The sequence below is a fragment of the Charadrius vociferus genome, unplaced genomic scaffold (genome assembly GCF_000708025.1).
Source record: "Charadrius vociferus isolate BGI_N301 unplaced genomic scaffold, ASM70802v2 scaffold2, whole genome shotgun sequence".
In the NCBI taxonomy this organism is placed as follows: Eukaryota; Metazoa; Chordata; class Aves; order Charadriiformes; family Charadriidae; genus Charadrius; species Charadrius vociferus.
Window position 1 is genome coordinate 2,929,801 of NW_009647595.1, and position 24,793 is coordinate 2,954,593.

Below are 24,793 nucleotides of genomic sequence, written 5' to 3' on the forward strand. Positions count from 1 at the left end.
GCAGGAATGATGCAAAGATGGGGCAGTTTCTCATACATTTAGGGAACTTTGCTCTTCCAGACAATCCTGTTTTGGACTCTCCTATCCACTGACACCCCTTCTCACCCTGTCCTGTTACATGTCGGGCTTTTTTTTCTATCTTGCATCCAAAGTCTAATGTGAACACCAAAGATTGTATCTCTATGTACTTTGGGTCTTTCCGTTTGATGTGATTTGATTTTCTGTTTGAAGCAGTAACGCTCCTCCAGCCTTATTCATCAGTTTTCAATGTACAAAGAGGAGGACGTAAAACTGTGTGTGACCTGTAGAAATCACATTTATTCTGTCCCTGTTTCTCTGTCCCCTGCAGCTGGTTGTTTAGGGCTTACACTAAAACTGAAAGTGTTGCTTTCTTATGTCATCATTGTGCAACTCTTCCTTCCTTCCTTTCCTAATCCTTCAAGTGAGGAAAACGGCCAGAAGAAGGATATTGTGCGTGTTGGGATTTTTGTCCATGTCTCCATGGGGATGATTAGCAAAATACTGTGTCTCCCTAGATTTACAATTATAAAATGAAATAAAAATCTGGCCCTTCAAGGGAAGTGTTACTTTTGGAAGTGATGAGGAACAGCTGCTTTCAAAATCAGCGATGCCGGCTGTTTCTGGTAATTGAACAATTGGTCTTAGGAACTTACACTTGTGAGGACAGGAGAACTTTGCTGAAGTATTGCTAAATAAGGTATCTGCTAATCAAAAAAATATAGCAATGCTCTCAAATTCCATGGAATGCCATGAAAATCATTAGGCGGTAATCTCTGACAAGGTTAAATCTAATGTTATTCAATGGCTGTTCCCCAAAGTAGAATCGCTTTTGGTAGTAAAATCATTATCTTACTGTTTAAACATTCAGGCTTTCCTCTCTATTTCACAGTTCATAAAGCACTTTTATGGTGTTGAGATATTTTTTTTTCTGAACAGACAGAAGACAGTTTGTTTTTCCTGCCTTGATTAAATCCTACATCCCACAAGCAGTGAACCTGTGATACTGCTCTACTGGCTTTAATTGTCTCCTTCGATAAAGATGCCAGCACTGTATGTCTTTCCTGCAGCCCCAGCGCGATTTTGCTACGTGCCTGGCATTAGTGCTGTTGGGTCTGAGGTTAATGTGTACACCGTACAACTCATTAGTTGTGCATTACTATCAGAGCCAAAAATCAACATGATTGATCCAACAATATGTTTGGGCTTGGGACCGAGACTCAAATGAGGTCTCACCAAAAGCAAAGGTCAGCAACTTGGCATGAATTTTGCTGTGCACAGAGAAAGCTTTTCTTCCAAACTATTCATCAGGGAAGGTACAAATGACAACTAATATGGGTCTCATTAAAAACGAGAAGAGGAAACCCCTTGGAGAGGGCAAGGAGGCCCCCTCACTATCAAATTTTTTTTTCAGTGCTTTTCTAAAGCTTTTATTTACGTTACAGTAAAGACAATGGGGAGCTTAAAGGTAGCTGTGGGGCTTGGGGTTTAGGAGAGTCATTAGACTAATTATCTTGATGTGCACTATCAATTACTGTCCAGTTAAGCAGAGAAGATAACTGTGCAGGCAGAAATAAATCTTCAGAACTGAAGGATCTGGGGGAAGGGAATAAAGTTTTTTTTTTTTTAATCAGCACTATTATTTCTTTTAGTTAAAACTCCAGTGTCAAAACATTTCCCATTTTAAAATAACTAAAATAAAACAGACACTAGTTTAAGAGTGGGAGAGAGGAGAGGAATGATACAAGAAACCTTTTCAACCATGGATTTGTTTCAAGCACAGTTCTTACGAGGACTCACAACTCAAGCACTCTTGCCACAGTCAGGCCCCAAAATCAGTACTTCAAAATACGCTATTTTACATATGGTATCATCATGTTCTTTCTTTCTCAGCAACCAAGGGTGTTGAAAATGCTATTGATACAACAATTAGGCTGTACGAGAAATACTTCCCCGCAGTCTCCAGAGTTGCTATGTTGCAATATAATTGTCTAATGGCACATTTCTGTCAAGGCGGTCATGGTATTATGGGTATAATTTTATTTTTACAGGATACGATAATAAGGTAAAAGGCTGGCGTTAATAGCCTTAGGAACCTATTACATAAACAGAGGTTGAGGATTAAAATTGGACCGTATTTGTGGAGTCTGCATTGAGTAAATGTCTTGCCACACTGAAAACTATAACACATATAACTTTTCCCTCTCCACTATTTTTTTAAAACTCTCCTATTCTTCAAAAGGTCAATCCCTCTTTCCAACAGAGAACACAGCTTCTTCTCAAGGTATTTTTAGAAAATCTGTTTATTTTTCTCTGTTAACAGTTGTTTGGCAAAATAGGATACAAGGCATAGATTGCTTCTGCTTGCACCAGCAGTGATACTCTGCTCTTCCGCAACACCCCTCAAACATTAACCAGCTCATCTGTCCTAAAAGCACTTGTGGGTAGAGACAACGTGCCTCTGATTGCAAGCTGAGTGGGTGAGCAGGATGGGGCAATGCTATGCAAAAAGATATGGGAAAAACCCAAATGCTCTCCTCTAAATTAGGGCATTTTTACTTGGAATGACTCTGCTTTAGCCAGGAGTTTTCTCCATAGGGATCAGCTGGGGGTCCTGGGGGAAAAAGGGCTGCAGAGCAGAGAGAAGAGGGGGTTTTATGGCCTATTCTGCTGCTTTCTAATCTATTTATTCTTGCCATTAATCAAAAAGCTGAAATGGAAGTGCTAGAAAAAAACCCTCTGATGACTGGGGTGAGAGGAATTCATACTGGGCAGAGCCTGAAGGTCAACGCGCCCCTAATGGGCCCCTCCATTCCCCTGAAGGTGATTTTTAACTTCAGGACACAAAACCAGCAAATGAGAAAAAGGTAACTTAGAACAGAGAAAATGCAGCTTGACCGGAACTTAATGTTTGGAAAACATGGGATTCTCTCAGGTAGACAACCCCTTTCATTTCAAACTTGTTACACGCAGGCAGTAAGAAGAAAAACGCAGACAAATGAGCAAACACACACAGTGCAAGGGCATAGCTCTTGCAAAACACTGTCTTTCTCAGCACCCATCTCATCACAGTGATGTGTTATCAGGGCAGATCAGCCCTGGGGATGTAAGAAATCTGTTTGTCCTGTACAACTGAAGTGGGATCTAGGGGCCAGAGGACGAGCTGGGTGTCCACAGCACTGCTGAGGTGAGTGTGGATGATGAGGGAGCTGCTCAGGGTTTTCCTATTGCTCAGTCTGCATTTGCTTTGCTTTTTGTTTCAGATGAGTTTGCCTCAAAGCATTGCCTTAATAGTAGCCTCCCCAGCCTGGATAACCACTCCACAGCATCTCCAAATGCCCAAGATGAGCTCCACACCATCCCAAACCAACATGCTGGTCTGCTTTCTCCCACCCTGCATCCTACAGCTGGGCAAGAACAGGAGTTCCCCTTTCCCACCCTGCCTGCACCAGCGGCAGGAGGCAGAAACACATCAGGGCAGAAGGAGACCAGTTGTTTGGTGCTTAAGTACTTAAAATAATTGGAAAGGGCACCCTCCGCTCCCCACTGATGGCAGGGCTGGATACAGGTTCAGTAGAGGTCCCTGCTTCCTTATGCAACGTATGTTTTATTAAGGACAGGCTCACGTTGCATGTAAATCGCATTTGAAAACTAAAGACCATCACTGTCTCCAATTCCTTCACTGTCTTTCTTGCAATGTTTACTGTCAGAGGCTGAGAGAAAAAAAGGAGGCCTTTCACCTGCTTCTGAAGGAAGGGGATCAAAGCCTTGCTTCACATCATACCTGTATCTTTCCTGGGGCCTTTTTGCAACTGAACTTGACTGCAAATACATTCAAACACAGGCTTTCAAACCTGAGAAGCCCCAGAAGGTGAGCAGATCCTGCAAGGGGAGGTGGACCCTTTTGGACAGAACCAACTGCAGCTGCCAAGGCGAAAGATGGGGAGGCCTAACATCCTAAAAATTTAGCAAGATCTAGGAAGAAAATCCTTTATCTACCAAAATCTAGAAAGTTCCTTGTCCAGCAAAATCCAGCCCAGCCCAGCCCAGCCAAGCAGCAGTTCAGGTTTGGGTTATGTAGAAGAAAGAGTTAAGCATGTATGCCGTGGCAGCCACGCTGTACAAAGCAGCTGGTGATCAGGACCACGCCGGGACGTGCTCCCACAGCCACCGCAAAGGAACCGAGAGAAACAGCTCCTACGCCCTGGGAGGGGGGGAGCAGTGAACCCCCCTGTTTCCTTTCAGCATCCTCTCCTCCTTCCAAGCTACAGCCCATCATTTCCCCTCTCAAACCCTGCCCCGGGTTTATCGGCGGTACATCTGTAGAGGTGCCTCTCGCAAGAGAACCACAGGCCACCGCCACATGGATCCCACCTGTGCTCCATGTCCCCCTCTGCCCGCACAGGCATGGCTGCCAGAGCAGGAGTCACATCCCCCAGCTCGTAATTCCTCCTGATGCAGGAAGAGAGAAGTTAAATAAAACTCCACGGCGGGATGACATTAAAAAGGAAACTTCTCGTCGTTCCTAGCACTCGTAGGAACAGCAGTAACAATATGCTGTATTTTATAAAAAAAGTTAAGGCAGTTGTTGGGATGGTTAGATCAAAACCGAGGGAGAGCAGGCGGGGCGTGATTACCTCTGCTGGGATGCGGCCAGAACTAACACAACCCTTGTGGGAAGGGCGAGGGGACGTGCAGGGCCCATCTACACTTTTACACGTTCATACCCGTTTACACAGGTTTACACTTCAGCTCAATTTCTTTAAGAATAATTTAACACCTGAAGGCTACCGCAGGCACAACGGTGCTCGCTCACTATTTAACTGTGCTCTTTTGTTATATCATAGAGGGGTTTTCCTGCACTACAACAACCAAACTGTACTGCAGAAATACAGACTTTCAAGCTCAGGTCCTTCATGCATTTACCATCATATTCCTATAATTTTTCATTATTTATTTACACTTGTTCTTCTTTCCAATCCCCTCGCACTGAGCACTTCTGCCTGACTTAGAAATCTGTTGTCTACTTGGCCCTCATTGGCATGGGAAGAAATAGCACGTGTGTTATGGATTAAGACTGGCAAAGCCTTTAAAACAGTACGGTGAATGAAATGGCTGTTTTCAGCCCCAGTTTTCCTTAATATATCCATTTACTGAAGGCACCTAAAGCAAGAAGAGAACAATGTTACTGCTGATAAAAGCAGCCTGTGCGGGAACCTTGCTGAAGCTGAGAGAGGAAATTACTCTTCATGCTATTTCAGGTTTACGTCTTTCCTAAGAACAGGCTGATCGTTATCCCAGATAATGAAGACTGTTAATGTAATTAAGCACTCTGTTGTGGTGTTTTACAAAGCAACCAAATAAGTTCTGGAATTAATAAGCTGCAAGGTTAAGTGACATGGGGCAAAAGCAGGACTCTTCATTTGGATCTAAGTACTCCACAGCAAGAAATTAGCTGGGATTTAAAAGTACAATTTCTAATTTAGGATACACAGAAGATTTTCCAATTTGAGGTATGTGTAATCTCCAAAAGGTCAGATCAATTTTAAGAGTATGACCAGCTGTATATTATCAATATGAGAAACTGGGTCCTTCTCTAACCACTCAAACCAGGAGCTCAGGACCATATTGCCTTGCTCTTCTTCCTGGGCATTACAGATGGGTAGTATTTCCAAACATGCCTAGATAATTAGTAAAGAAAACAGAGACTGAAAGAACAACAACAACAAAAAAAACCCAAACCTGTAGAGACTAAAAATTGCAAAGGAGACCACCTTACAGGAATACAATTTGCTTGCAAAGAAATTAGGCATCTGAGTAACAGTTTTCTCAGCAAATGCCCATGTTTCTAGCAGGTTATTTATCTTGTTAAATCATACGCTGATTTTAACTGGGGGTTAAGATGCAGTACATCCCAAAACCTGCTGCAGTTTTAGCCTAAGCACCCACAGGTAGTTTCCAGGGCCAGAACACTGACCTAGGGATCAGCACAACCCAAATTTTATTCCGGAACATGCCGCAGGTTCTGTCTGTGCAGCCTGAGGAGGCAGCTAGCCCAGAGGAAGAGTTACACACTGCCTAACGAGGCAGCCCTGTTTCCCCATCCCTGCCCCTCTGCTGCAGGCTCTCACTCCTTCTCTTGCCCTGGGATTTGCATTTGTCATAAAACCTGCAGAAAGCTAATGCTACCCCACCCAAAAGTAACGAGTTTTGTACCAGCGTAACTATCTGATCTGGCTCAGGGTCAGACAAGCGCTGCCACCACCACGATGGACAAGCTGGGAGAGCTAAGGGGGACGGTGGCAGCCCCAACCAGGGACACGGCCATGCCTGGGTTTTTAAAATGCTGCCGAGCAGCTGCTGGGCTTCATGGGAAGGTGGTTAAAATCAGATATTCACAATGTTAAATAAAGGCAAAATGTTTTAACTATGTGATGGGCTGGTAGTTTTCTCATGCAAAGACATTTTAAACTCGCTTTTACAATTTGGAAATTATGTAAAATTTTAAGACTGAAGCTTCTCTCCTGTTCTTTGAAAACTCATTTATCTGTGATGAGAATAACAACGTGACTCTGTCGTTGTCTACTTGTGCTAACCAGTGAACATACTTCCAAAGGAAACTGTAAACCAGAAACGTTTTAATTTCATACTGGGGAAAAGAACCGCTTAAATACACTCTCATGTCATTTGCCTAAATCTTGTTTGGACAGCTTGCATGGCTCACAATCTTGCTGTTATCAGTCCCTCCTCTGAATCAGAGCGAGAGCAGGAAGATAAATATAATACTGTAATATACGGCTCGATACTGAAGAAGATCACTGTGCTGTGACATGCCTCGCGCTTCAGCTCTAACACAGCGATACGGTTATCTACGGGTTGAGGAGACTGAACAGCCTGTAATATATTAACACACTTTCATTTCAGAGATAGTGTCAGGAGCTGAAAAACAACTCCAATTCACCATGCCACTTTGGTTATTTCCCCTCCAATATCAGGTGTTTTCTCCCCTCTGATCCCCACACCAGATCTGTGGGAGCAGAGATACACTTGCCCTGCGTGGGCAGAGCAACGTGGACAGGAACCACGCACTGGGGTTAAGCTCTAGTGAGAAAAGCCCAAAAGGGCACCACTTCTGCAGCTTCAAATATTAACATCATCAAAGACAACTTGCAGCAACTCCTATTTTTAAGTTTCTCAAAGGAGCTTTGAGATAATTTTTAGAAGCCCACTGCCTTTAAGACATTTGACATCCAGAAAGCAGAACAGTCTCCAGCTGCAGAAGCACTTTTTCTTTCCTCCACGCCTACATTTAAAATGTCACTGGCACAGTGAGGACAGGGAGAGATGCAGAGCTTGGGGTTTCATTCAAGTTTTCTTTTTTAACTGACCCAGCGACCAGTCTGGCGCCTGGCTACAGCTTCACCTTCCCCTGAAACCAGTCACGCTTTCGCTTGTGTGGCCCACTGCGGAATTGGCAAAAGCTACTTCTGCAAAACCACTTTTGCCAGAACACCTTTCTGTGTTTGCATTAGAGAGGCAAAAATGTAGATAAAGCTTTTGCCAACGATATCTTGGTCTATTGGAACAGACGTTACGAAGTGATAAAATAAACTACCATTTCCTCAGTGGTTTAGCTCTCCAGCGCATGAGCCGAATTTGATCGTCACGAAGGAACTCAATGGTAGATGGATAAGCGCGAGGAGAAAAGCAGCGATGCCCGTTTCAGCTCCCCTACATGCCACAGGATGTGCAGAACTATAAAAAAGCAGGGGAAAGGAGAAGTGGAAAAGACATTTCTACAAGGATTGAAAGGACTCCTGGAAAGAAGAGGGGCAATTAACACACATGAAAAAGCTCCTCAGTTAGGATGACATTACTAACTTCTTTTTTTTGTCTTTGGTCACTAGAAGTATCTTTACAGGGAGCATTAAAAAAAGGAAAGACCTGGAAAGATTAAAACCCACATGTGGCTGTTCCCTCCCGCTTAGCACGCTTGTTAATCCCACAGGGACTGCTGAAGGGAAAAGACAAATACAAGAAAGAAAAGGTGATGGGGAGCACACACACATTACAAACTGGTTCTTGACATTTCTCTTAGTTACAGGAAAGTTTTACGATGGTGGTGACTAATATAACTCCCTAATCCTTGACCGGCTTCAGAAACCCTTGCCATAACGTCAAGGTCAGGACAAGGTTAGTGCCTTAATAAAAGAGGGAATATGGCATCCCTAATGATTGCTTCTGGCTGTTTTTCTCCTTACCTATAATAACACCACAGTGATTGTTTGCTTTCTTAAAGTGATGCAGAGCTCTTTGCTTTACCTGCTGACGGACCCTCGCTGCTCACCCTGGGCCACAGCCAGGGACCTGATGGTGGACCTGCAGGGTGGACATTTCATGTGGAAGACCACAAATTCAGGGCTGTCTTCACAGGGAAGTTGGAAGAAGGTTGAAGAATCCTGTTAGCATGCAATTGCATAGTACCTTAGATAACCTACCATTTATTTTAATGTTACCCACCTGAGGGAGGCTCTGCTAATGAATCTATTTTTGTAGTACCATAAAGGTTGAAGTTTAGAGCTAAGTTTAGAGCAGAGACATATAAAAAATGTCAAACCAGGAAATAGCTTAATGAAAGCAGAGAGTAATCACAGCAAATTACAGTGAAATTTCTATGGGATTACATTTTGCATTCCCCAAACAAGCAGAGGAATTAATCTCATTTAGCGTCATTCCATTTTGCTGAGAATTCACTGTAAGGATATGCTATGTAAGTAACAGAGTGCAATGCCATAAAAGCTGTCTTAAAAGTTACAGTCTAAGTTGCTTTTCAAAACAGAGTTCAGATTTCTTCCCACTGCAGTCCATGGAAAAATGGCAAGATATGCCACAAAATATCATGGAGAAAAAATCTAAGGGTAATATTAGGAGGACTAGAAGGAATATGTTTTATTTGCCTCGTACTACTAATAAGACCCCTTTCTAAATTCCAACGTTTAGGAACAAACCAGCAGTGGATGTGGTAGGGAAGTTCACCCCAGGAGAAGAAAGCTGGTATTCCTGGTGTGCTTCCAAAAATCACTGCAGAATTTAATCTCTCCTCACTGGCAAACCCAGGTTTTGCTCAAGGAGCATCTAGGAAATACCCTGTGGTCAGCACCTCACCTAGCTGCCTTGAATACCTCCTCTGAAACAGTATATATACAGTTTGCATATATACAGTATATATACCTTCTTCTCTCACCCTGCAGGTTATCGTTCTTTCACCCAGGCTTTACAGCCCACAGTCCAGTAATAAAATAAAAGCAATTTCACATTGCTTTTTACCATACGTGGTGATTTTCTCTACTATTCAACAGGTCTCCAACATGAGAAGAAGCTGGGAACTTCTGACCTCACTCCATAACTATTGCACAGCTCTGGATGGTTAGTTTAGTGAAAAAAAAAAAAAACATGTTGACTTTTGGGTAGCAATGTCACTGCAAATCTCTCAAGGCTAATTCTTGATGACAGCCACTGTAAATACACTGGAACGTGCACAGAGCTGCAGCCTGGCCCTATTAAAGGCAACAAAAAATCAGCAGGATCTTGAACCAGTCCATAATGAGTAGCATGAAATAACATCTCAGTCCGTAAGGCAAAAAAAAGAGGAGAAAGAAGCCTATGAATGGGATATTGTGTAGCAACTGTAAGGAAAGGAAATTCATAAACCAGAATCGTGCCATGTGTCCGCTTAAAACGACCTGTGAGTGTTTTACATGTAAGCTGTATACGATCTGCTACAGAGCAGTCACCCTTTCAGAGGACAGTACTTTACAATAGAAAAAGCCTCTTATATTCAGCTTTTTATAAGTTTATAGAAACAGATACAGAAGGGAAAACAAGACTAAAGACCCCACGGTTGTACAGTTTAATACTGTTAAGATTTTCTTACCAACGCTTTGGTGTTTTAACCCCAAATTATCCCCCCCCCCCCCCCAAATTTTTACATTTTCTACAGCACTAAGACACAGAGTTGTGATGTCCTTCCCAGGATGCTGAGGGAGGGACAGGAAAACATACAAAATCTGCCTGAAAGGTTTTGCAATCTTTGCCTCACTACAAATGGTGTGGACTGACCCACGTTTTGCGAAGAATTAATGGTGTGCCTTCTTAGAACATGCTAGATAGAAATACAGCACCTGTACCTGTGGCTTCCATATTTTCATCTACAAAATCCCAGACACAGCTAAAATTTACAGTATTTTTTTCAGGGCAATCGTAGTCAGCTTTCCACACCTGTGCTGGATGCATAGATTGAAAGGGCAGTGTATGCATAGTGGCCATTTTTCCATGCAACCCAGCTGGAGAGGCAAAGATGCTCTGAATGGCCACCCAGGCACTATCTGGATGGGAGGTATTTCTAGGCACAATCCTAATGCTTTTACTGTAGCAAATCCACACTTACAGTTGGTACAGTGCCTAAAACAAATTCTGAGACTACTGAATTAAAACCAGATCATCCATACTGATACCATGCCTATGCATTCGTGGGTTGGCTTTCCACAGGTCAATAGATCCCTAACTACTTTCGAACTGAACACCAGCTTTCCCCCATGGTGCAAAATACCTTGAGATTCAACCTGTGGAAGACATGGGGTAAGAGCTGCAATTGCAAGCTTAGCCTTCTACAAAGATCGGCTCAAACACTGGGTTACAATTAGAGAAGAAGCTCCCAGGTGCAGCACGGACACCACCTCGTGCTCCAGTCCGTGCCCAGCTCCTGTGGCCAGGCACAGTGGAGGGGCGGACCAAGGACAAGTAACTGGTTACTTCCCAGGCTGGGATTGGGAAGGGCACGTATCATATACATAAACAGGAGACATAACAGCAGGGGAGCTCAAGGCTGGTGTCGGTTTTTGTGACTCGTGTCCCATGCCTGAACTTGACAGATGATGAGACTTTTCATTTCCCAGGAAAGTCTTTGCTAATTCTCATACAGAAGCAAAGACTCGGGGGATCTTCCAATTTTTGTTTTGTTTTGTTTCTTAAAGCACAAAAATTGGCACGTTAAGGAAAGAAATGTCTTCATGGTAAGCTAAATCAAACCCCAGAACCTCATTTAGCCTCTCCACTTCCAGAGAAGGCTGAATTCAGGAGCAAAGAGCAATTGAGAAAGAGAGCACTTAGAAATGAAAATAAGAATGTTTTCATTACCTTTTCTGCAAGCCAGCCTAGATGCCTAATCTCTCGACTTCCAGCAATCCCTGTTTTACCCAGCTGGTCTCTGACCTCTGCAATCACCCTGGGGATGAGCTCATTGACACTGGAGTGGATGGCATTGAACCAGGCCTGGGCTGTAGCCGAATCCTTACTCCTGAGCACCACGGTGTGCTTGGCATCAGGTGAATGAACTTCAATAAGTCTAGAAAAATGGGGGGGGAAAAACATTATGTTCACTCAGATACCATTAGGCAACTAAATTTATTACCTTGCTTAGTGTTAGCTATGAGTTAAAAAGAAAGACACTAATATCACGACCTAGCACTAAGAACTTACCTTTACAACACCTGAATACAGTAGGATCATCTTAACTGAAGCCAGGTCTGTACTGACTTTGTGCTAAAATCCTTCAGAAAGGGATGTGACAATGCTGATGCAACCCCACATCTAGCACATCAATAGGAGTTTCAAATATAAAGGCAAGAGGAGCATTCACCCACTAACATTCACTGACACGGCAACCCCCCAGAACTGCATGGGAGATGACTGCGGAGAAGCCGGGGATAAGCTGCCGCCTTCTTTAGGTGGATATCACAGCACGCCCGGAGTTTCTCAATGTGCTTATGTTACACATAGAGAGCTAAACGAAAACCACCCTCATCCCAAATAGAGGAGTTTTCTTAGGATTGTGCTGTGGTTTCAGTGACACCACTAAGCATCAACCAGAAGCCCACCGCAATGGGCCTGCTGCAGGCGTTACCAACATCCTCAGTGCTCCACTTAGATCCTGCTAACAGCAGCAGCAAGGAATTGCTAACCGCAACCGTGTGATCGCTGCTGGCAGGCATCTTCTGCAGTTTTCCAAACTCCTGTGGATAGAGACTTTTTTTTTTCCCCAAAGCACATGCTTACTAGACCAGCCTGCGGGCTTCCACCCCACCACTGTGGTTTGCAAAGCAGAGATGAACACAGCTTTCAGGGAAATGAATCCTGCCCATCGTGGTTATAGGACCTGTGCCAACACCTTTGCTAACAACAACAACAAAAATGCTTTGAGAGGCCGCTGCAGCTATTTCAGCTCTGTTCTCAGTGAAGTTATTAGTTATTAGTGGGGCTTTGTGGGCTCTTTACAGCTTTGTGGGCCACTTTTACTTGAACATTTGTTAAATAACCCACTAAGCAATAGTCTGGTTTATCTTTATGTAGTGATTATAAACCCAAGCCCTGGTCATTGCCCATCACTCAACTCTGTATCACAGTTGTGCTTTTTCATTATACACATACAGTGACTGCTCCTGAACGTCACCCACACAAATTCGACCTGCGATCTGAGCCTAAGCACGTACTTCTGTGTACTTCTGTCCTGTGTATTGTTGCCTGATCTCTGGGACACACAACGACTCCCTTCTGTAGCAGAAAAGTAATTAGTTCAGTGGAATTTATTCAGGTTGAAGTTCAAGACAGTACTGTAATACAAATATTTGTTATGCAATTACAAAATCTTGTAATTGGGAGCTTAACTAACAATTAAGAGATTTTAATTAATTGGTTAAACCAGAGCAGAATCCAGAACAGAGGGTGACCTGATCTGCGCAGCTCTCCGGGGCTGGGAGAGCGCGGACCGCTGGCCTCATGTTTGTCCATTTTGGGAAGGGGAGGTCTCCACGTAGACACTGCTCTAAAGATAGAAAAGGTCATGATTTTCCAAACTCAGCAGCTGAACTGTTCAGGGTCCTAAATCACTGTTTGGATAGCTTAAAAAGTGGGTTGATTTTTCAGAAAGCGCTGAGCCAACACAATAACGCATGTTTCCTCAGTAAAGCTGCTGGAGCTCAGCACTGTCTGAAAATAAAGGCTCTTATTTAGCTGCTCCAGGATGTACCGAGGGCTCGACTTCAGGTACCAAAAGGAAAATTCCATGTCAGATGATGCAGGTCTGGTGAATAAGAAAACTGTTTGTAGATAGGCACATTCCCAATCACACTCTCATTTTTTCTGAACTGCCAGAAAAAGCCGTCTCCCTGACAGTTATGATTTAGCCATTTCTGTCCAATGATCATTACAGTCATGCACAGCTACTGCACCCCGGTCTGTCTTTCCAGAAGAAATACTGCTCTCCCACCGCTGTAGGAACTTGAGTTTCAACTTGTTCTTGTAGGCAGCTATCAAAGGAAACAAACTATACAGGCTTAGATTTTCAAAGTACACTGTGGTAGTCAGTGAAACATTACTTACTACTTACAGAGCACTTTTTGGCAGAAGATCTCACGGCATTTTACAATTGAGGTCAGCGACAGCATCCCTGTTTCACCACCCAAAAAATGGAAAGCTGCATAACCCAGAGGAGTCAGGGAACAATCCAGGAGCAGCACGCAGTATTTTCTGCACTCTAGCTCCCATTTTAATAATCTTTTTAAGAGAAAAAAGTATTTGGACAGCACAGCAGTATTGTGCTGGTTTTGAAATACGTTAATGCACTGTATGGATTGTGTGAAACAATGCTCTTCACAAAGCCTGTGGTTTCTATAAGGGAACTCCCACCTCCAAAGTCACTGTGTATCGTGCGGTAAACAAAGTGCTGAACAAGGACTAGAAAGACACAGAAGAATGTGCCGCTTTTTCAGTTGCAAAGGAACAGCAGCAAAGTCGTGTCATTTCTTTTTAAGTTGGAGTTGTTGCAGGCTTTGGTTTAAAAATAAATTATCTAGAACTGAATGGCAGCTCACTTCCCTCCAATTTAGAACAGACTGAAGTTCTTACTTAGAGCAAGTGGATTAACATACAAACAAGTATTTTGCTACTTGGGCCTTCATCAAAGTGTATTTCCCTTGATGGTGGCTATTTAAGTATTTCTACAAGAGTTCTGTCCCCTAAAATAATGAACGTTTTTAGTTAGCTCTTAACCATTCTGTTTAAGGGGTTCTAACTATATATTCTAATATATACAATTCTACTGTGATATCAATGTATATATTCTCATATACATATGCACACACATAAACTGAGCCATGCTTGCAAAAATACTCTTAAAATATCATCCCTTGGTGACTTCTAATGGGTCTATTTTGGGGACTGCTTGTCAGTCGTCGTTAGATGGTGATGCACTAACAACTGCAGAAAGTCTACTTTGTTCCCTCTGCTGAGTGACAGGAAGATTGGACAATACTGCTACACTTCTCAAAAGTGAGTTCAAAATGGGAATAAATGCTGCATTGACAGGTCTGAAACTAAATCCTTTTATCCACCGCGCTGGTCCAGCCCAAGGAATACATCTGCAAGCATCATTCCTGTGCAAGCTGCTAGGTAGGGCACCATTTTATTCATACCATAACGACAAAAGTCTAAATCTTCAACTGCCTGAACTCTGCTACTGTCTATTTTCTACAAGACCTGGGCACTAAACTATCTTTAAGAAACCAGGCTTACAGATTTCTGCTCAAGATCCAGGACTCCTATCTCTGCATTCAGTTGGGATGGAGATACTCACAGAAATTTAGAATCTTGCTGGAAACCCATGGGCTCTGAACGCAATCAGATGTGGAAAGCCCTGTGTCCCTACAAACTCTTCCCTTTTCTGCCTTTCAGCCTATGCTGCGTTGATTCACCAGTCCATTTGGATGATGCTTTTTGTATAACAGCTGACTGATGGCATTTCCATATTTTCTGAAAGGCAAAAAAATACCAGTGACCTTAGTAAACTTCAACACTAAAGCACTTAAATGTTTCCAGCAGTCCAGCCATTGTAGCTTTGATTTGTTCCTTGGCTAAACTGACCACCGCTCACTGACTTCTGTTTATCTGCAGTTCAGTGATAAAGTTCCCTTAATTCCCCACTGAATTGAAATATTTAGGGCAATGCCACAGCTGTGTTTATTCTCACACTCCACCACAGTTATGTAAATACTGCATATGGAGCTGTTTCTGATAAAGCCCATACCAACCCAAAGGAATTATATGTTAGCTCTAGATGGCTGCCAAGATGCGCGGCATCTCTCCAGCTTGGCAATGCATATGAATGATATCACATTTTCTCAGAGATCATTTGGCAAACCTTATAATAAGAGAGTAATTTTCTCTCTCCTTCTCAAAGAGTCCCCCTGAGCCAAGGAGTATTTCCAGCATCCCCTTCTCCACCTGCAGAACACCGGGGTGACACGAAACCTCAAATCAGGACACCTCCAAATGCCGTAACATTGCACGTGAGAGGCCAAAACTCCCTCCCTCACTGCATCACCCAGAGCTTTTACTTTACAAAGGATCAGAAGAAGTTGAAATCAAATATTTGATAGACCATACTCATTCCACATTTGATAAGACCTCTTTCTGTAGGAGTGTTCATTATCTAAGAAATAGCTTTTATCAAATCTCTTGAAAGCACTTCTCCCACCAGCACTGGCTCAGGACCAAATCAGGCACTGATTTACACTTTGTGCCTTTTCTTGGGTCAGATTATGCATTCAGTGACTGATTAAAGTGTAGAGTAAATCCCTTGAAGTTAATGATAAGCTGGAGCCAGAGTTATTTGAGTCCATCACGCTACTTTGATTTTGTACCAGCATAGCCAGGAACAAAACACTCTGCCACTGACTCCAAACTTAAAAAGGGGGCGAGGGCCAAGCTGCCCACTTCATCTCCTCCATCATTATCTGCACATGAAACTGTGGTAAGTAATTGTGTTGATTTCTGAACGATAAAACACAGGAGCCTTTCAAGCATGTAGGGGGGGATTTAGAGGAACACAATCAGAGATTATATTTAAATAGTTGTAGGTTTTGTTATAAGTAAAAAGCCCTGTTAAGGTTCTTTTTCAATTCTACATGCAGGATCAGGAGATGAACACAAACAAAATACATGAAAATGAAGCAATGGAAACTAGGAGTTTAGTCTGCAAGGAAAATATTCCATAGAGAGACTGTTAGGTTTGCAACGAATTCCCCAGCATACACTGAAGAAGCATCTTCACTTGATGCACCTAAATGGAGGTGAAAGCAATTTTACCAAGTGAGTGCTATTTGGTAATCAAGAGGAATTTTTCTATGTGAAAGTCTCTCAGACCCCTCGCTGTCACAAGGGTACCTGCTATATTAACAATTACTCACTTGACTTTCAACTTACAGTGGTAAAAACGATGTAGTTACTTGTTTCTTGGGAGCTGGACTAGACTGATGTCCAAATAGAGGGTGTACATATCACTAACGAGCTGTCACAGTTGATTTCATTTCTATTTGCCACCAGCTGAGCTTTAATAAAAGGGATAACGGCAGAGTTGCACCTCATGCAAGTAAGGAAAGGATTTGGTTCTGCAACAGGCGTGCTCACACCACTGTATGCTGAAGCCGACCGCTCTGCAGAGCACATCACACGCTTCTCTACCCAGAACAACTACGAAAGTCATGTAATAGTTTTTAAATATCTATGGATGTTAAGAAGCAGAATTCTTTCCTTGCATTGCCCAAAAGACCTCTTCTCTTTTTCCTTCTTGAATTTTTCTTTTATATTCTGGTTGTTGTAGTGCTGAGTATTTGTAATGCAGGAATACACAGTCCAGCCCTCTTCACAATGGATTCAGCATCAAACAATGGCAAAAGGACTGTTTCAAGGAGCAGTGGGGTCAGTTATTTGGGGGGAAAAAAAATGAATTATTTCAGAGGCATGGTAAGAATTCAATTGAACCTTTAAAAGATGCTGCCTGAAGCTTTAAGACCAGAAGATGTTGTGATTGGTGTGGTCAATACATTGACCACAGCTGCCTGAAGCAAATCTTTCACAGCAAGAGGGAAAGTGTATTAATGCTAGGAAAAAAAAAAAAAAAAATTGTTTCAGCCACAAAAGCTGCACCTCTAGCAAAGCCACAGCCAACCTCAAAGCACCTTCTGCAGCAAAGCAAACCTTCTGCAGCTGGAGCTCCATCTGGGCTAAGCAAAGAGCACCTGACTGTAGCTGGTAATAGTGGTAAATGACCCCTTCATATTTAGACAAGGGTGGAGAGTCTCATGCTGCTGCATAAATAAGAGATCATGGACTTGGAGAAGAATTAGATGGCTTCTGAGAAAGAACACCACTGTCATTGTTGCTGGTGGGCAGCACTGTATATAGTAGGACCTACAGAAATGAAGGGGACGTGATCCAAAAGCATGGACAAAAACTAATAGGAAAAGGGGACAAATGAGCAGGGCTGCTGATAGATCGGCTCTGTCTTGCGGATGAACTGTCACGGCAGAAAGTCTCACTGGAAGAGACAAACAGCAGGTCCACCTCATCTAGCAGTATCTGTCTGAATGTCTCATTATTTTATATGCCCATTTTATGGCTTACATGATCAAAAAATTCCCAGGGATCACCAATTAGTTGCCAAGTGAAACAAAACAGAAGCCAGACCATTCAACCACAACGACGAACCCACAAATTCCCTCTGGATCAATTATTAGCCTCTGAACGCTGAGGAGAGGGCACCACCTGGGAACCAGCCTCCCGGAGATACTGCTGGCCTCTTCAGGGATGGAAGGCATGGGTCACAACCCAGCACTTTCACTACTGGCGGTAAACTCATCCTCCCATTTACTAGACTCAGAGATCAATGGAAAAGCTGTATGTAACCATTGGGAACAAATAACAACTTCAGCGTAACTCTCCCTGATTCCTACTACAGGAAAAGAGGAATTTCCATCAGCAGAAATGCACATGAAAGCTGGAAGTGACCAGAGGGTATTAAAATAGCAAAATCTGCACATACAACTTAAGCACTGGAGCTCAACTTCAGCATTTACCAACACTGAGCTGGGGTACCTACGATGGCGGCCCATCACCCGAGGCTCCCACTGTGGCTATAATTTGCAATTTGCTGCGATACAAGTTCCTACAGAAGGTGCAGGAAAGAGTGGCTTCGAATACATCAGCTGAAAATCCTGCCTGTTGATCAATGGCAGGTGAGGCCAGATTGGAGCTGTAAGACTGAAATCCAATTTGCAGACCCACTAATAAGGGAGGGAAAGCACTGAGCACAGGACAACCACCAGGCAGGAAAAAGGGTCTTGAGATTGTCACTGGCTCCAAGCCGTAACACAAAGACTTGTGGGGACAAGGAGCACAGCAGGAAACTGAAACCCTTACATATCAACTTTGTTTGGCAGATCTCAGGGGTGTTAAAATTGCTCACCGACATTGTTTAGAGGCAGCTTGGATGTCAGCACTTACATACTTTTATATACAGACACACATCAAACGTGATTAACTCTTTGCCCTCCTCTGTCCCGCCCTGCAGCGCTCACACCACTCTTCCTTTCCCTATGGTCTGCGACACATTTCTTGGAGCATTTGTCTTCTTCCATCTCTGCATTTCTTTGATTTTTCTCGTTTTTGCAAAAATACTCACTAAGTAAAGTCTGTTTTCAGTTTTCACTCTCCTGGTTCAGTGTTCCACTTTGTTGATTGGCTTCTTTCTCCATCACCTTTTCTTAACTTGTTCTCCTCTCTTCCCTCCATGCATTTCTCAAGGCAGTTTCTTCTTGTTCCCCCTCCCTTGATTAATTTCCAGTTACTCTGCTCATATTTCTATTCCTCAGCTCAATCCTCTACAGTTGAAGCTGGTTGGAAAAATGAAAATTCTTTTTCAAAACTCCCCAAACTGAAGCAGTGGCTGAAAAAAGACCAAAATACAATGCAAAAACTCACCAGCGTATCTTCTTTTTCTCCATTACCTCATTATTTAAATATTTTCACAGAAAATAATTTGGTTAAAAGTTTGTTAATCAAAACTCCAGCTGAAAGTGTTCTGCCAGCCTCAGTTACCGCCACCTCCACACCACACACATCCTTCCTTGCCACCCACTCACCATGACACATTTTATTCCTGTCAGGTCATATTTGGTCCCGCTCACACATAGACACACACGCACATACACAAAGTTTTATTTTCACTCACATATCTGCATGCATGCACAGACACTGTTTTTGAGTAACACGTGCAGGAGCTTTGCCTATTCCCATTTGATTTGTGCTGGAGGAAGGACGCTAGGAGCTCGCCTGTCCACCTCGGAAGGATGGGGAGGGGAGAAAGTGCCATATCATTACATCAGGGGAAAAGATGCAACTTGTTTTTCAAGAAAGTGAGACACGACTAATCCCAGATTCACTAGGACCTGCACAGATTGAAGGTCAGTCACAACATGCTGTAACTATTCAGTTCTACACTGGTATCTCAAATACCCTGCAGGAGAACTCAGAAGTTTCCACTGTGTCCCCAAATCCTGGCACATTCCCCCAGCAATTCACTTCTCAAACTGTCACCCAGAGACTACAGCAGGTCCTTAGGACATAAGGAAGTTATTTTAACATGATTTAACAGAACAAAAATTAAACCTGAAGTAAATAAATGTAAGGGAACATCCAAAGTTCAACCTAGTTTGTTATTGTATTTTTGTAAATGAATACCCTCTAGGCTGCTCTGCAGAAAACGGCCTTTGGGTTGTTTGGTGAGGGTTTTTTTCTTCCAGAAAGCTTAGCTGGTGATTTGACTCAAGAGAGACCAAAACGCTCCTCTTTACAGGAGGGACAGTCCCACAGAGGTGTCTGATCTCAGTGGCCTTCCAAGAAGGCTGAGAAGAAACTGAGGCTAAGACATAAGTCCGTATGACCCAGAGCAAAACCGATAACCTGTTTGGCTGGTGGGGATTTTCACAAATTATTGAAAATAACTATTCCTAATAATGAACAAAAAAATAAAAATTCACCCTTTCTGCCTAGAGGCTTCAGAGCTCCAGCTCCTACAGGGTTGGAAAACTGCCCCTAAGCAAGACAGATGGTTGCAGCTCCCAAAATGCATCAGTGATTACAGAGCTGCCTGAAAAGCATATGATGTAGATAATAGAGGACTATCAGACAGCCCAGCCTGAACCAATTATTAATTCTAGCAGTTAATGATTTGCCCCAAAATTCTGTTGTAAGAGAAGAAATACAATCTTATGGGTCTCTCATTTGACAACCCTAGCCCTGAATGCATTGACCCTAGCTACCAAGGAGGGTCCCACAGCCATGCAGCTCTTAGAGAGGACATGTTAATGTATCAAGGAGGAGGCCTTCCCCATTGCCTGGACATCCACCCATCCCACCGCTCCACTCCTCTCCCCCCTCTGCCCACACCTCAACTTCTTCCCTCTCCTACCCTCAGGGTATTGAAGGGAACACTGTAAATGCCTTTTTAGCTAAATCACTTAACTTCTCTCAGCTTGAAAAGAGTGAACGGTAGATAAATCTCAAGTGCCACCTATTTCCAGTAAAGAGCAGATTTTTGGGGCAGATTAGAAGTTACAGTACTATAAACAAACAAGAACTCGACAAGAAACATCCAACTTTACACAAAAGGAGTGTTTGGATCCAGAACTGTGAAATAGTTGGGAGCTAAGGTTAAAAACCCACATTCACCTTGATCTTAAATTCACTAAGCTTTGTGGGCAAGGATGCAAAGGGCTTCACAGTGGTAGAACATCCTTCTGTAACAGACCGTGCACACTGTGACAGCCTAGCACAACAGTGTGGTTTAAGGGTGGAGGGAGAGTCAACCAGAGTTTCACCCTGATTATCATCATTTTTGTTCTTTTCAGGATTTGAATTACATCCTTTCAAGCTGCTTTAATGTTAGATTGTTGATTTCTTCCCTTGTTTAACAGTAATCTAAACAGATAATAAACACAGCCCACCAGGAAAAAAAAAAGCAGTAACAAAAATTCTTGATATAAATCAGGACTTTGACTCTAGCAGGCTCAATGACTTCTTCAAAGGACTTATTGATATTCAAATAGCAAAACATGTCTGTACCAATAATAATAATTAAGTGCTACATGCCTTTCATCCAAGGATCTCAAGCTTTAGCTCACAACAACACTGCGAATTAAGTACGATCTCTCCACTTCACAGAGATTTTGTCTACAGCCAGAGATCAGGGGAGGGGAGGGGAGGGGAGTGGAGAGGAGAGGAGAGGAGAGGAAAAGAAGAATATTTCAGCTGGAAGGGACCTACAACAATCATCTATCCAACTGCCTGACCACTTCAGGGCTGACCAAAAGTTAAAACATATTATTAAGAGCATTGTCCAAACACCTCTTAAACACTAACAGGCTTGGGGCATCGACCACCTCTCTAGGAAGCCTGTTGCAGTGTTTGACCGCCCTCTTGGTAAAGAAATGCTTCCTAATGTCAAGTGTGAACACATCAAGTCTTGTAGCCCTTTTAAAGAAAAATAGTTGTGCTTTAGATCAGCAGTGAAACTGGGAGTGCTGGCAGGTCCCAAACTACATGCAGTCATCTTGCATAGCATTGTACTGAAAAGGCATGGAGTTTTTACTAGTACACATATATAAATAATCAATCAGCCTCACAGCTGAAGATGCATCAGAAAAACATTCAAGAAGTCCAGTTTTGGACAGCGCTGTCCTATATTAGTGTCACAGCTCCCTGACTTCTAAAGATGTTTGTCTTTGTATTTCACCTTCACACTCTCCTGCCAACTTCTTACATTTGTTGTCAGCATTCATGGCTCAAGATTTTTGGCACAAGGACTGGTTTTTACTATGTCATTTTAAATGCTGTTGAAACTCAGTTTTTATTGTGAAGATGTTTCAACTTTTCTTTTTCTATCATGTTGTAACAAAATTAAATACATCCAAATTCACCAGAATTTGTTTAACATTTAAGATTTTGAAATTTCATTTTAGAATCACGCAGGAACATTCCATGCTTACATAATTTCTCCATTGATATCACACCAATTACAACACAAAACGTTAAGTCTCACTGACCCTCTTGCTGTGCATTACTGACGTGTTATTATGTAATGCAAGAAAAAATTTTTTAGAAGAATGTGTGCAAAAGGAGTCACTTTGAGGAGCAACAGCTTTGCAATAAATCTTGCAAATCTTTCGGTGTATCAGTACTTCCCAATGCAAAAAAAAATAAAAAAATTAATCAAAGTAATGAAGCAGCTTAAGTCTATAGCTGCCTATGGAATAAACAGGTCTGAGCCTGTCTCACACCTCCCTGTCGTCCCAGGAAGCTCAGGTAATTCCCAGCCTCAGCTCAGTGCACAGAGCCCAGGATGAAGGCCTTCCACCCAGTTCCTCTACCACCTTTAAAACGTACCTGCTGAATTCTGAGGTGCTGGAGCATGTCCAGAGAAGTGCAATGAAGCTGGTGAGGGTCTAGAGCACAAGTCTTATGAGAAGTGGCTGAGGGAACTGGGGTTGTTTAGCCTGGAGAAAGAGGCTGAGGGAAGACCTTATGGCTCTCTACAACTACCTGAAAGGAGGTTGTAGTGAGATGGGGGTCGGTCTCTTCTCCCAAGTAACAAGCTATAGGACAAGAGGAAATGGCTTCAAGTTGTGCCAGGGGAGGTTTAGACTGGATATGAGGAAAAATTTCTTCACCGAGGGGGTTACCGAGCATTGGAACAGGCTGCCCTGGGAAACGGTGGAGTCACCATCCCTGGAGGTATTCAAAAGACAGGTAGACACGGCACTTAGGGACATGGTTTAGTGGTGGTCTTGGCAGTGTTAGGTTAATGGTTGGACTTGATGATCTTAAAGGTCTTTTCCAACCTAAATGATTCTATTATTCTATGATTTTATCTTCTGACTGTAACTCTCAGTCCAAGCCTGAAATGGACAACAGACAAGAAAAGTTCATCTGTTTCTCTACCTGTCCTTGGTGTGAAGTCTACAAACTGCACCTGTAGTTGCTGTGGTGCTGCCACTGCGTGTACCTGGCAGCCAGCACCACACTGCTGGAAATCTGTCCTTGGCTCATTTTTCCTTGCTTCAAACCCAAATTAAACCTTTCTCATCAGAGGGCCAAATCCTGCCAGTGGGTATGACGAGTAACTTGATCCTTAAGACTGGATCCCTGCTGAGGAACACACTGCTCTGGACTCCTGCCACTGGAAAAACATGATCTGTGCACACTAAGTGCTGGCAGGATCAGGCCCACACTTCCTGGGTTTGGCTGAATGATGTGCAAGCGAGATTTTAGGGTGATTTCAAAAGCAAATGAGAAAACCTTTTCAGTCTGTGTAGCACAGCCTCGTTCTTACCGTGAATGTCATGTCTCCCACGCTGTGCACAGAAGTACCTTTGTATTATGTCCCAAGACAAAAGCAACAACAGAACAAATTTCACCTCAGAGACCTGTTTCCTTTTTTTTTTTCCTATTCCTTACTGTCATCACCAGAAGTTGATGAAAAGTTTTTTTATACTGCAGTAATATTTACTGCTTATTGGTGGTATTGCTAGCTGTGACCATTCCCACATATACCTCCACTTCGAGGGGATGCTCCTCTGTGAGGCCTGACACTAACCTTTAATGGTGCCACCAAGAAGGACACTTATGGGTGAAAACACAGGAAAACAACAGATTTAAGTAGTAATTACTTTAACCCAGTTTCTTCCAGCCTAAAATACAACAGTGGCCCCTGTGTCTAGAGGGGAATGACACAGATGCCACTACAATCCTCTGCATCTTTTCCCCTGTTGCCATGTTTGTACTATTAAAAAAAAATTCCTACACGCTAAGTTGGGCATTGATTTGTATTAAGGATCTCCTTGGTATCTTACAGCTTTTTAATCAGGTAACAGAGAAGACAATACCCTACCTCCTTCAGAGTGAACCCACAGGCAGGTTAGGTGAAGGAGACATCTGAGAACCACTGACTCTAAAAGCACCAAACTTCACTCCTTCTCTGAAATAACAGGCTCACCAAACCATCTGAGAGTAGACACAGACTTGGGAATCTTTTCACTGGGGCCAGTCTTCAAGAACAAGCAGAAGTCCAATGCAGGGCTATGTGCTCTAGTGGGAAAACCAGATGTTTAACTTCCTCTGTGCCTGTTAAACCCACATTTTACTCCAGCTTTCTAAGAATTGAAGATGTTTTGGTGCCAAGAAGCAGGTATTTCCTCCTGGGCCTTTTAACATAGGTATCTTCTCATGCTGAGCATCGAACCAGTTCAGCCTGGTCATACAATGCTGCTGTGACATGATCTCCAGCCTGCACTGGAGAAACATCTGCACTGGAAACGTCATGCTTCCTATGTCCACGCTTGGTCTTAGAGAAAAATTAGCTCAGCTGTAGTCCAAAGGAGCCCTTTTATGGCCAAGATATGCTTTGGCAGCCTGCCAGCAGTGCTCTTCTAAAGCCATCCAGCAAAGTGACACCATCAGTTATAAGATCTATGTGTGTCAGGTCACTGGGTTATAAAACAGAAGTGTCATAAGCATGTAAGGACATGGTTTGGGCTCTGCTGTGAACGAAGATCAAATTATTTTTGCAGAATCAGATTACTATCTTGGGATATATTCCAGTGGGAAAGGGTCACTGCATTGTAATAGCATTTCTACTGGGAAATTAGTTCCAGTATTCAGGATTGTTAAAAAACCCTGAAATAGATAAAGATGCAAATTGATGGGATGCTACTATTACACTGCAGCTAGATCAACAGTGAGGTACTGTGTGCCTGGGTGGAAAAATCCAGCTTAGACTGTACACTGCTCTGTGTTGGGACTACAGTAAAAAAAAGAAGTCACTCTT

The 24,793-nt window shown here is 42.9% G+C and overlaps 1 protein-coding gene across 1 annotated transcript in view; it reads right to left on the bottom strand.

Moving 5' to 3' along the window:
* Positions 1-24,793, bottom strand: part of SNTB1 (syntrophin, beta 1 (dystrophin-associated protein A1, 59kDa, basic component 1)) — a 57,104-nt gene that overhangs the window by 29,782 nt on the left and 2,529 nt on the right. The window contains exon 3 of the mRNA XM_009881038.1: positions 11,215-11,422. Within this exon, the coding sequence (XP_009879340.1) occupies positions 11,215-11,422 (208 nt within the window). The remainder of the gene's footprint in view (positions 1-11,214; positions 11,423-24,793) is intronic.